This window comes from Abramis brama (genome assembly GCF_963993115.1).
Source record: "Abramis brama genome assembly, chromosome: 16".
NCBI classification, from domain to species: domain Eukaryota; kingdom Metazoa; phylum Chordata; class Actinopteri; order Cypriniformes; family Leuciscidae; genus Abramis; species Abramis brama.
Genome location: NC_139978.1, coordinates 24,081,957 through 24,096,117, shown reverse-complemented (window position 1 = coordinate 24,096,117; position 14,161 = coordinate 24,081,957). Strand labels below are relative to the sequence as shown.

Here is a 14,161-nt window from a genome sequence, read left to right as displayed (position 1 = left end):
TGACAACTTGTCGATCAGACAAATGTGTAAAACGTGCCTTTGCTCCAAACACCTAAAATCGACTAATTGAAGACAAATGTGTGCATTCCGGATGGGCTCCTAAATAAAAATCAATTTTGCCTATCTGCTAGGATAAGATAATAGGATAAAGTCGGACATATGGTCAAAGGAGATAATTGCATCAGCATTTTTGTTACTGCACAAAACCCTAGTTAAATGCGTCCTGTTTGTTTCATTGTTTAGGATGCAGCGCACTCCTGAAGTCTGCAACGGAACACGCTCAGCGTAGAACAAGACCACGAATGCTTAAAAATATCTTGTGTTTTTGAGGAAGAACCAGTCTTCTTTGGTCACACCATGTGCATACATGCGAGAATGTAGGAACAAATTCTGTTAAGCATATTCAGTCACGTAGCACATGTAGGCAGTTTCTAGGTCGTTTGACCAATCATAAAGCATGAGATATTGCAAAATGTTCATGACAAAAACGTATTGGTTGGACTGGCATGTAAACAAGTTCTCCTCCTGAACCAACCCATAGAAGAGTGACGTAGAGGAATCCACGTCTTATTGGTTCGATGAACTGTCAATCATTACAAGTCTAGCATTTGATTGGTTAATAAAACAGCCTGCGCCCGACCAGCGATGCCCTCATCAAGCCTGTATCAGTTTCCCACAGAAGCTTCAATCTTAACACGAGGGGCAAGTACGGATGAAAGAAGTAAACAACTTCGTTAGCATTGTGTAGACATGGCTTGCAAAAAAATAGGCAATTTAAGCCATACAATGTGGCAAAAAAGCTCTAGTTGCAGAGTTGTGCTCTGCACAGGACTGAATATTCCTGCTTTTGCATGTGGAAGCTTCGCCTCGGCTGGTTCAACAATGAACGGACAAAAGTGCTGCAAAGACGGGCAGAACTGTGGACCGACGAAACATTTGCCAGCTAATCATAACCCCGTTGCAGCTGCAGTCACATCGCACAGACATCAAATAGTGGGCAAAAATAGAGGCGAAGAATCTCTAACCAAATCTGGCAGGGCTTTCTCGTCCACGGCCCCGCAGATCAACAATAAAACGTATTTGTGGGCGAGATACAATGAGATGAAACGGCTTGTGCACGGTATGTTGGTTTAATTTGACTTCTCATATTATGTGATGATGTTCTGTAATCTCTGCTCATGCCAAAACGTATTTGTCCACTTTCCCCCGTTCCAAAGAGGCGCTGGCCTCTGTAAGTTCAATTTTGTAAACAACTGCCAACCGCATTTCCAACGCGTAATCGACGTTTTCTATTCACAATCACAACTATTTCAGGTGTTAGTCGAAACCTACTAACGTTAGAGTTTTTCCCGTATGCCCCTTTATGGACAGATGAAGCAATATTTTTTAAAAAATATTACTTATTTATAAGCATGATAATAAACTTCAAGTTTCTTTTCCCCTTCTCAGATTTGATTCCTCCCGGAGTGTGCAATCTTCTGAACCCTTCCACTATCTATGCCAACAATGAGGTTAATCTGGAAGAGGTGGACATCTACGGCTTTGACTATGATTACACGCTAGCTCTCTATTCCAGCGCGCTGGACGAGATGATCTACAACAAGGCGCGAGAGTTTCTCGTTCAGCACTACAAGGTCCGAGGCACACAACTTCCTAGCAATATAAACCTGTTGTTTTGCATGTTTCATGTTATTGAACAAAATAAGTGTAAATAACAAAAGTTATTATGAGGTAAAACGCATACATAAAAAACAAACACTTAGACATTCACACAGAACGCGCTTTTGCGTTTAAAAACGCGAGACGCATCGACACAATAATAAAAAAAACGCGTTTAACTTCTTTTAAATTGTGAGCTGCAAAACGAGGCGAGCACAACGGTCAAACACGTCTGTATAGCATAGTGCATGTTTACATAGAAAAACAATGGAAAAGCAGCGCATGAATGCAAAAACTCGAGGTCATGAAAAAAAATTGCGAGACTCGTTTTTTTTTTTTTTAAGCTGAATTTTTTACTTGCAAAAGACTTGAGCACCAAAGTCTTTCTAGCACGTTTACATAGAAAATAATAGAAAAGCAGTACAGTGGAATGTAGAAATGTGTTTTCTGAACACGATTTTGCATTTAAAAACGTGAGACGCAGGGTCATGAAATAATGCTATAGAAATTATCATAAATACTAGTTTCCTATTTAAAAATTGGACATTAACGATCTTTTAAGTCATATTTACCACTGGGAAGTTCGGGGATCATTTTTTTTTTTATTTTTTTTTTTTTATTGAATATCAAACACAAGCACAAGAAAATTTGGATTGAACAAACAAGTAACATGGGGGCTTAAAACAATCAACATATAGGAGAGCAGAGCACAGATCAATTATACAGGAATGAGAGAAAAAAAAAAAAAAAAAAACAACAACAAAGGTACATTTGAGAAGATAAACATTTGCAAATCACCAATTACATACATAACATTTTTCAAACAATGTTACGTTTTTTAAGGCTTTGGAATTATTGGAGTTTTTAATGGATACAAAATATCTTCTTATATCAGACATGAAGAGACATAATAATGGCTTTGAGTTGGAATATTTACATTTATGAACATAAAACTTAGCTAAAATAAAAATCAGGTTAATAACATAGTATCTACTGTCTTCTTCATGTTCATAAAAACTAAGGATGACATTTTTGAAGGTTAATGAAGCATTTGGGAGGATGTTAATTTGCAGTCTTAAAATCTCAGACCAGAATTTTTCCACATGACTGCAGGACCAGGGATCATTTTGATACCCAAGTTCCCGAGATGGGCGTGCCATAAACTTTAAACATGGCGGAGGGGAGAATGATTGCTGCAGTGACAGCTATTCTTTATTAGTTTTTTCAACAACAGCTACATTGTCTTGTCGTTGAAGTAGTGCATATTTACAATATAAATAAACATTTAAAACATACAACATATTGTATGTTTTATACACAGCGAAAATAGATTGTATTTGACTGAAATTCCAGAATCGTTAGCAAGCTGGCCATAGTGTGGTGAATGTTTGTATAATTGTCAGTTAATGGGATGCTAAATATCATTTTGGCTTAAGACTTTCCCAATAAATAGGCAAGAATAAACCTGGTGTCCTCCATGATTCTTGTTCTTTCTGACAACAAAACACTTGAATGCGACAAGCTTGTAATCACGACTTGAGACAACAGTCCGACTAGTGCTGCAAAAACTAAGCTGACAGGGCGTCGGAAGAAAAAAAAAAGTGGGTGGGTCCTCCCCCAGAAAAATGTTACTGGAGTAAATACCATTTCATGTAGGCTATTCTGGTGCCTTTTAATTAAAACAACCCAGGTGAAAAATACGTACTATTATATATATAAAAAATGTACTTGAGTATGTTTTTAGTACAATACAAATATACTTTAATGCATTTTTAATACATTTAACAGTAGGCTACGTCTTTTTCACCTGGGAAGTAAACTAAACTCCACTTCACGTCGGGCGGTTCTTTGCCTCCAAGTCGTGCATTAAATGCACAGCTATCCGTGGATTATCCCGCTAATACCATGGTCATCTGCCAGCAATGACAATTTAAAGCTGTTATTGATGTTTGCAACGCAATATTTGACTGGAAAGGTACAACGGGCGGTTACTTTCGTCAGTTGCGGCTCGTTGAGAAATATAATGTAGCGATTCAGCGGAGTTTAATTTATTAGGGAATTCCCTAATAATTGGATTTGACTGACAGCACTATGAAAAGACAAATGCGCTGAATCAGAGACGGTAAAAGTAAGTGGGTCCTATATCATTGGTCTTAAAAAGTGGGTGGGTCTTGCCCCACCCATATACAATGGTTCCGACGCCCATGTGTGAGTGCAACAGTCAAAACACGTCTGTCTAGTGCACATTTGCATAGACAACAATGGAAAAGCAGTGCAATTGAATGCAAAAATGTGTTCTGTGTGAACAGTCCTAAACACTTGTATCCTGGGATTTTTGGCTCAGCTCCTCAGATTCCTGTGCGCTTCTGTTTTGCTTAATTGTTCTAATGACGGAGATCTGTCTGAGGGATCATGTGGAGTCACGGGGTGGGAGGTTAAAGGTCAGCATGTTTGAGATTTTTGTTTTTGTGCCTTTCTTTCACTAGTACCCTGAGGGAATCGGTAAGTACGACTACATTCCCAACTTTGCAAGTCGGGGGCTTCACTACGACATCCAAAAGGTTTGTTAAACATTCATGGTTTGCGTTTTTGGAGCATTTTTTCATTATATCTTACTATTATATGAATTCATCTTTTATTTTTATTTACATTCCACAGGGACTTCTCATGAAAATTGATGCCTTCCATTACATCCAGTTAGGCACCGTTTATAGGTATTGGTACCCTCATTTGATCAATTCAGTCTGTGAGTTTGTGTGGAGAAGTGTGTTATGTAATTCACGGTTTTGTATTTATTCTATACGCAGGGGTCTGAAGCCTGTCCCTGATGAGGAGGTCATGAAACTTTATGGAGGTTCAAATCATGTTCCCCTCCACCAAGTCAGTGGATTCTATGGCAAGGTGATAGTCCCACTACATTTATTATGCATTCTCATTTCATCAGTCATAGGGGTGTAACGATATTCAAACTGAACCGGAAAACTGCAAAACACTACCCACGGTGTGTATCGTGATACTCTCAGGTTTTTCTTCCTTGACTTTTGCTTAGTAATTAGGGGTGTAACAGTACACATATTCGTCAAGAGCGTTGTAGCCTAACCACCAATAATCGCAATAAGCTCTGTGTTTTGTTACTTTTGATATGAAACAGTGTAATTTTTTAAATGATGTCCATTTTATCACGAAATTCAAACAATAAATGACGTTTAGACGCTCTTTAATGTGGCGCGAGTGACAGATCACTGTATAGGCGCCTCGGTTTAAGCAGCAGCGCGAGTGAACTCGACCATCTCTTCCTAATAAACATGAATGAACATCTGAAGGTATGTTAAAAGATACAGTGCAACTTACTGAAACGTATTATATCTCATGTAATCGCTCGATCAGTGTTGCCACGGTGGAAAGACATCAGTAAACAGCTTGTAAACAATATCCCACGTAGCATTACGTCATTTACCTCAGGCAAGTCATCAAGTGTCCACAGCTTGTTAGTTCGCTATATGCATCATATTAACCTATATATTCATTAGATTTTACTTAACCTGTTAAAGATGTCTTGATTATTTAATGTATGTTTAAAATATTTGTCATGTAAATGACAGCTAGTGTGTGAATGATTATATTTCAATAATACATTGGAGTAAAAACATAAATTTAGAAGTTAATGCAAAAACTGCCTTATGTGCAGTTTGCATGTTTTCATACAATTTGTTATTTGAGTGTTGATTATTATATCTAAAAATAAATAGCAACTGAATTTAGGCTAATAGTTAGGGCTCTGTTGTTATCCTTTAATATTATAGTAATGTGCAAGTAAGAGCTCCCTATATAGTTTACAGCATTAGCAGAGATTTTTTTATCCTTCAGAAACTTTTATTTTGTACCATGCCATTGTACCAATTTTATGTTGTACCATACCGAACCATGACTTCAAAACCGAGGTATGATGGTACAGAACCGTCAGTTTTGTGTACCGTTACAACCCTAATCAGTCAGTTTTACTCTGGAAAGGGCAGATGTTGACATAGCAATATTTACATGCTTACATTTTTGTGCCTCATTACTAAGAGGTTAGTCGGGGGAAATGTTAAGCCACCCTGTCAGGAGCTCAGATCTGATTTTGTGTGTCCAGCCACCATGAGTAATTGGCAGTATGCTGTATATCTACAACAAAAACATCACAGTCCTTTTCTGAATCAGATAGTTATCAGGCACGTTCTTCTCTGCAGAGTTTCCATGGTTATGGGAAACAAAAATATATCAGGGATTACCCTAACCCATTTATAAAATGGTGTTTTCCAGACTGGGAAAAGTCAATGATGAATTAACATTTTCTTGTTATTCTCTGTTGTAAAATGCTTAATTGACTAAATATTGCTCTTGGTTTCTGTAAAACTTGTTCACAAGTCAGACATATTATATATGAATAATCATAGACAAATTATTATTTAGAGTCTGTTGTAACTCGTTCAAAGTGGTTCACAAATCTGTATGAGTAACTCGTTAGAGCAGTGGTTCTGATGAGGTCGTAGACAGTAGGGAAGACATAAATAATAAAGTGCAAATAATAAAACTTTGTTGAAAAAATGCAGATTTATCATTTAATATTTTATTAAATTAAATATTATGACATTTTGCATATTATAATATTATTAAACATAATATTATGAATTCTACAAGCTATGATGTTTATGTTAAAGCCATGTAGTTCATGGTAATATATTTTCTTTTTTGTTGAATGTTTGATTTTAAGAATTTTTTTTTCTTCAATATATTTTAGCACTATGCTAGATTGTCATTTGATTTACAATTCAAAATCAGTTGGGAAGCCTGCATTTTAAAAAAAAAAAGAAGAAAATAAATAACCGACTGATATGGTCATGCAAATTTGTGGCTCAGGAAATTTTTGTAATATTTAAAATATATGACCTACAATTTCCTCGAAGTAGAATATCATTATTTCCAGCTCCTCTCAGAGCAGGCATATCATTTAAGTATAAATATGAAAAAAACGTTGCTTATTCCTCACTGTTTTAAAATGCATCTGACTCATGCATTTTATTGTTATTTGTTCCAGGGTCCCAAAATGAAACAGTTTATGGATGTTTTCTCCATCCCTGAGATGACTCTCTTGGCAGCCGCGAACGATTACTTCATCTCAAACGACATAGAGTACGACCCTGTGCATCTTTACAAAGATGTCTCCGTAAGTGTGAAGTCAGTTTGCCCTCCGTGAATTCTGATCCAACTACTTTTGTCTTCCTGACGACCGTAAGCGTGTTAGTGAATTTGCACAAAAAAGCCATCCTGCTTTTACAGACTGTGGGAATAGTTTACAAACTGCTTTTGTAATTTAAAACCGTGAGAGCTGTTTCTTTTCTGTTGTTTTGTAAACTTTGTCCTCATGCTGAGCGGATTCTCCCTTCTGCCTGTGGTTAAGTGCCGCTGACTGATTTGTTTTCATTCAGACTTGATCACGGTGGTCCTGAATTGGGTTACAGAGCGACTTTGTTTTTTCTTGCTGTTATGGGTCAGTTTACTTGCAGAATGTGTTTCACTTCTGCTTTTCAGCCACACTCTCCACCCCTTCTTACTTGAGCTCTCACTGACTTGCAGAAAGTAAAAAAATCTTGGCCAAGCAGTAAATGGCTAAAACCTTTTCATACCCCCCATGGTGTCAACATGAATCAAATAAGTTATTTTGCAATTAGTGGTTTTGCCTCATCAACGCATTGCTTGCCAGGAAGTAAGGCGTCAGCACGCAACACTTGTTTATCTTTCAAGCGCAGCTTTTTGAACTGAGTCCTGTCAGCGCTGGTAGAACAGATTGTACTGTTCTCGCAAAGGCGTGTGGGTGTGTAAGATGTCAGGGGGAACTGGAAACCTGGCAGCGGGCCGAAGTAAAGCTTTTGAAAGAGCCATTTTAAAATATTTTTTTTCCAACAAAGGGGAGAAAAGAGAATAGAAAGTGTTTTGTTTCAAGCACTTGTTCATGAAAATGTTAAATACAAAATCTGTCTTTGCAGGATGCAATTGGAATGGTGCATATCAAGGGTTACATGTACAAATGGATCATGCAAGATCTTGGTGAGTATTAACAAATATTGACTGGATATTTGAATATAACGTGTCTCAAAAATGGCTTAAAATCTCAGTTGAAGACTTGCTTTAAATTTCTTTAGCCAAGAAGATGTCATGTTATTGTAAGCTGGAGCTAATGAAAACCAGACTTGAGGCTGACCCTCTCAGACCCAGTCTGTGTAGTGCGTGTGTGTGTATAGGTGGAGAGCAGTCTTTTGTTTTTAGAGCAAACCGTTGCATAATCGGATCTCTCTGGAGAATGGGATTTGAAGCGAGCAGTTCTATGGGGCTAGCCCAATCTAATCTTTTTTTTTTAAATGATTGTTTTATCCTTATCACAGATGTTCCATTGCAGTATAAACACTTTTTAGGCAAACAGGAAAAACAGATCTGATAAGATTCTAAATTACATGTATCATAGTCTGCAGACATTACCGATTTGGTTTTAGTTAGTATAGAATAGGCAGACTTTTAAAAGACCCTTTTTTCTTTCTCACTTTCTGCCTGTTGTGACCGCTTTTCCTTGATTATTCGGTCCCCAGAGAAATACATTCTCAGAGGAGACGAGACGTACGCTGTGTTGCACCGGCTGGCCAGTCAGGGGAAGAAACTGTTCCTTATTACCAACAGCCCCTTCAGCTTTGTGTGAGTTTCAGATTTGATGCATCATATTCAACAGATGCATTAACAAGAGACCTCAAAGTGAAGCTCCTTACCATTTGTAAAAAATCACCACTTATTTTTGACCCCTAATTCTTTTGTGCCCCAAATCATTGAATTTGAACATCAGCTTATATATTTATAATTTTTGGAAATATGTTAAGTAATTGTGGGTTTTTGTGTGTGTTTTTTTCAGTGATAAAGGCATGAGGTACATGGTTGGAAAGGACTGGAGGGAATTCTTTGACGTTGTCATTGTTCAAGCTGACAAGCCTCATTTTTTTAATGACTGCAATAAGTAAGTCTGCTTTGTGAATGGAAAATGTCTCATTTACAGGCAGAGATTTCTGCCCTAAAATGTTTCAATGTGCCCTTTGGATGAGGTGATTCATAATATGATACTTTTTTCTGGATTCTTTGATGAATAGAAAGTTCAAAGGAATTTATTTGAAATAGAAATATTTTGTAACATTATAAATGGCTTTACTGTTACTTTTGATCAATTTAATGTGTCCTTGCTGAATAAAAGTAGTAATATATTTTCTTTCTTTTTTTTAAATGACTGACCTCAAACTTTTTTAATGGCAGTATATTGATTCCCAATTACTTTTGTTTTCTGTAGCATGAGTGATTAGTTTTGTCCTGAATTACTCACCACATTGATTTGAAAATCTCTATCTCTCTCAATTGTCCAGACCATTCAGACGTTTGGACTGCAATGGAGACTTGCAGTGGGATAGGATCAGTAGTTTGAATAAGGGACAGATCTATAAGCAGGTAACGCAGATTTGTTTTGTACTGCATTCTGTCTGTTTATTCTGGTAAGATGATTATGAGCAATAGAGGAAAAACTCTTTTCTGAGAAGCTTTCAGTTCATTTATGCTGACTCATCTGTAAATAAGGATTAATCAGGGATTACGAATTCATCTGGGGAAATTGTTCAGAATTACTGGGACATTTGGCCTACTTGTATGTCCTCAACGTGCAAGAGCATGTTATTTTAAATTGTACACGGTTAACTTTTCTCTAAACTTTTCACGTTTTTCCTGTCCCTGTGAGAATAACCCAAATCCTTCCAGCTCCGCATTGACTCTGTTAATTGTAGAATGATTTATCCACTTCATTTGGCTCTTTCATTTGGAAAAAGTGGAAAAGGTGACGAGGTCAAATTCAGTCTCAATGGAAATTCAGTTTAAAACAGTTTAGTGGTGAGAGGCATGTACAAACAGACTTTGCTGACCAGAACACAGAGGCTTAGTCTGACTATACATATACACCCTCAGGCAAGATAAAGTAGAAGCAGCATATAAAAACCTTCCTAAATTGGGAAAGACTTCTGGGAAAGTTCCCTGGCAGGAACCTAAGAGCAAACCGTTCCTGCAATACAAAACCAATTAAATGTCTGTTGACGCGTAGCTTCCAGAAACTCGAATGAGTATTGGGAAGAAAATCTGTACATCAATCACAATGTTAGCAGCTGGCTAACAAAACTGCCTTTGTTTTGCTTTTTTTAAGGGAAACCTTGTAGACTTTCTGAAGCTAACAGGATGGCGGGGATCCAAGGTTTTTTATTTTGGAGATCATCTCTACAGTGACTTGGCGGTGAGTTTGTCTGAATACATTGTGCACATTTGTTGCGCAAATGTCTTCCTTTTGTTTTTACTGCTTCAGAGTGCTTGGTGTTTCCAACAAAAGTGGCAGTAAATCTTGCTCTGCAGTTTTTAGTCATTAGTTTCCTGGATCAAACAGTGACTGATTGTAAAAAAGGTTCTTGAAGTGGACTCTGAAAAATAAGCATCCTGTCCTGGCATTTTAGGACCTGATGCTGCGTCATGGGTGGAGGACAGGAGCGATCGTGCCTGAACTTGAGATGGAGACGAAGGTGGTGAACACAGACCAGTACGCTCAAAGTCTCACGTGGTTGCAGGCACTCACCGGACTGCTGGAGCGCATGCAGGTTAGTAGTATGGCTCTGAACTTAAGCATAGAAAAATGTTCATTGATTAACTTTTTTTAAACGTGAAAAAAATTATTCTGTATGCAAGCAAGTTTCTACAGAATGATTTAATGAGAGCAAAATAAACAGGATTGCGTTACATGTGCTTGTATTCCTCATTTGGTTGCATAGGACTGACCTGGTAGGTTTGGCAGAGGTCCATTCACTTAATATTGATCTGGATTGATTGTTCCGAGTGTTCGTAGCCAAAGTCCGATCCTCTATGTAAGAAAAGCTTGGAGTGATTGGTTTCTCTGTTTACATAATCCACAATGCATTCGACCTCATATTCTGTCAAGGTTTGGGTGATAATTGTTTTAAATTGTGCTACTCAAATTAGAGCCACTGAAAATGGCATAAAATGTTTCGGTTGTGAATGAAAGGGAATGGAACATTTAAACAGACACTGCTACTTTAACATCCATGTCTATTTGTCCTGAAGCAACAGTTGCGTTATCAGCACATTAATGAAGAGCTTTTCCTGTGCTTGTGCTTCAGGGGTCATAAGAGTTATTGATGCAATATCTAATATAATACATGAGAAGAGTCTCACATGTGGAAAAGGCAGAGATTCTGTTACTGTTCTATTACTGTGTATATGAAAATGATTTGTTTTAGTCTGGAGCCTCTCTCTCTCTCTCTCTCTCTCTCTCTCTCACATTTACATACACATACACACATATATATATATATATATATATATATATATATATATATACACTACTGTTCAGAAGTTTGAGTTGGTAATATTTTAAGTAAAAACATTTTAAGTAAAAATATTACTGCTTTTATTATTTTATTATATATATATATATATATATATATATATATATATATATATATATATATATATATATATATATATATATATATAGGGGAAATTCAAAAGAACAGCATTTATTTGAAATATAATTTTTTTGTAACATTACAAATGTCTTCTGTTATTTTTTGATCAGTTTAATACATCCTTGCTAAATTAAAAATATTAATTTCTTATAAAGAAAATCTTACTGACCACCAAACTTTTGAACTGTAGTGTATATTATTTATTTATTTATTTATTTATTTATTTACATAACTATACTATTAAAGTCTGTGCTCTCTTTTGTATCACCTTAAAGTCTCGATTGTAAAAGTTGTCCCTGTTCATTTGGAGGGAATTTTTTTTTTGGACAACTGACTTTACATCTTTTTTTTTCCTTCTTCTTTTTTTTTTTTTAGATGTATCGTGATCCTGAGTCAAAGAAGGTTCTGCAGGAGTGGCTGAAAGAGAGAGAGGAGCTACGGTGAGTAAAGCAAGACAAAAAGACTGTTATGCATTTAGCACACAATAAATTCATTAACTTATGAACTATAGTCTTTGTAACTTGTCTTTATTTTTTCTATTATAGGGCAGTCACCAAGAACCTCTTCAACCCTAACTTTGGCAGCATATTCCGTACCTGCCACAACCCCACTTACTTTTCCCGCCGCCTGTGCCGTTTCTCAGACCTCTACATGGCCTCGATCAGCTGCCTACTGAACTACGACCTCTCTTACACCTTTTACCCACGCCGAACGCCCCTGCAGCACGAAGCCCCCCTCTGGATGGACCAGCTCTGCACTGGCTGCATGAAGACGCCCTTCTTGGAGGAGATGGCCCATATTCGTTAAAAACACCAAAGGTTTACTGTGCAAATATGAACTGAGTGGAATGAGGGGTGTGTTTGTCTCTATGGCACTAGAGACGTGGCACTTTTTACGCTAACGTCACATGCAACGGGGCCATCTGCTGGATGTTAGGTTACAATGGATCTCAATGTTCTCAAGCCTTGGACAGTAAAAGACAAAGGCTTGTTGATTAATTTCTCCTTATGTTCTTACCTCTAACTTTTTTTGCATTTGATGCAATTGCATTACGTATTACTAAACATAGTTAAATGTTAAGTGGTTTACAGTTCTCAGTTCTTTTTGGTTTGGTTTTGTAGATTAATCCTGTGTGTTATGAGTTTTGTAGTTGCAACAGAGTGATGTTTGTATTAACATGAATCATGATAACAGGAAGGATACTTGTGGTACCCAGACTTTTTTTTCTGGTAGGCCAAAGTATTGAGCCGCTGGCCGAAAATGCACAATATGAGTTACAAATACAGTAGGTCTGATTACATGTATGATTAGGTCAAATAGCCTCATATTTGGTGTTGTAATGTTACTTACCTTCCCCCACACTACAGTAATAATATAGCCTAGACTCAAAGTTTAAACATGCACAAATAATAACAGCCTCCACAGCTTTTTATTGATCGATAAATCATTTTTGTTTTTTAATTGACAGCTGTATTTACATATATGGAAGCTCCTGGAGGGCTAAACCAAATGCTGTTGTTATTTTTGACCTTGCAGGCCTTTGCTGTTCATGGCTTTGGACTAAGCTTCTGTACAATCAGAACATTTTTTGCTTACGTTTAAATCTGTGAATAGCTATGCTGCTAAATTCAGTTTTCCAGGAACAAGAAATATGTCATCTTTTTGTATGCACTTGCTGTACAAGTTATAAAATCAAATAAAAGGCTTTGTATTAATATGTTTTGATAGCACTCATTCTTATGTCTTTCAGGGATGAAACATGTAACCCCAAAATTACAAATCTTTTAAGTCTCATAATGCCAACCGAGGCAGTGCTTATTTGATCAAAAACATAATATTTTGAAACTTTATGTTAAAATGTAATTTATTCTTGAAGGTGGTGGATTTACAATCTTTATTCTTGTATTATATAATGAATCAGATCAGTTTTTAAAAACAGTGCTTCTATTCTGTTATTTCTGTTGCAGGCAATGTCTGTTTTTGGAATCTGAGAGGTGACGGAGTGTCTGACCCATGTCAGGAATGTAGTAACAGTGTTTACTCATTTAGCCTGGCTTCCAAAGAATAAATATGTATTTGTTTTGTACTTAATTAATTTGATCATATAACCAAATTAACCAAGAATCATATTTTGTAGAAATAGAACTGTCTGTTTGAACTTTATTCTTATAATAGCTAAGTTGTATGAAACATGTAACCTTCCTATAGGCATGTAACCTTTAGGTTAGTGTTTATGAATTTTAAATTTCGAGGCTGGATTACGAATTCAGATTGACGTCAGAACCCGACGTCGGATTGACGTTGGATATTAGTTGGAAGTGAAAGTCGGGTTGACGTCAGAACCAGACTGATGTACGTTTGACGTCAACCCGATTTTCATTTTCAACCACAATACAACGTCTGTCCAACGTACTCTTTAGAAATATTATCATGATTATTTGGTGATTAAAAAGCATTTCTTGTTATTATCAAAGTTCAAAACAGGAAATTAAAAAAGACCAAAAGTGACAGTAAAGACATTTGTAATGTTACAAAAGATTTATATCAAATAAATGTTGTTATTTTTAATTTTATATTCGGAATCCTTGAAAAAAATATCAATGTATAAATGCAGCCTTGGTGAGCATTATATACTTATTTCAAAAAACAGTAAAACATCTTAATGATATCAAACTTTTGACCGGTAGTGTGAAATTATATGATCTGAATTCGAGATCATCGACGAGCTGCCAAGTAGCTTCTCCGTGATAGAATAATACAAAAATAAATATAAACAACGTTATAAACATACAAAGGTACGTCATTGTATGGTCTACATCTGCCATCGCAACACAGCTGCCAAGTAGCTCGCCGTGATCGTATAGTGGTTAGTACTCTGCGTTGTGGCCGCAGCAACCCCGGTTCGAATCCGGGTCACG

The 14,161-nt window shown here is 36.6% G+C and overlaps 1 protein-coding gene across 1 annotated transcript; it reads left to right on the top strand.

The window, feature by feature from the left end:
- The first annotated feature begins 652 nt into the window (after window positions 1–652).
- nt5dc2 (5'-nucleotidase domain containing 2) lies at window positions 653–12,958 on the top strand. Its single transcript, XM_084087165.1, has 14 exons — window positions 653–1,120; window positions 1,450–1,634; window positions 4,146–4,220; window positions 4,318–4,373; window positions 4,467–4,560; window positions 6,737–6,865; window positions 7,686–7,746; window positions 8,283–8,385; window positions 8,597–8,698; window positions 9,096–9,177; window positions 9,917–10,003; window positions 10,218–10,358; window positions 11,619–11,683; window positions 11,789–12,958. The coding sequence occupies exons 1-14, from the start codon at window positions 751–753 to the stop codon at window positions 12,048–12,050; spliced, it is 1,812 nt and encodes a 603-aa protein (XP_083943291.1). The 5' UTR covers window positions 653–750; the 3' UTR covers window positions 12,051–12,958.
- Window positions 12,959–14,161: the final 1,203 nt, after the last annotated feature.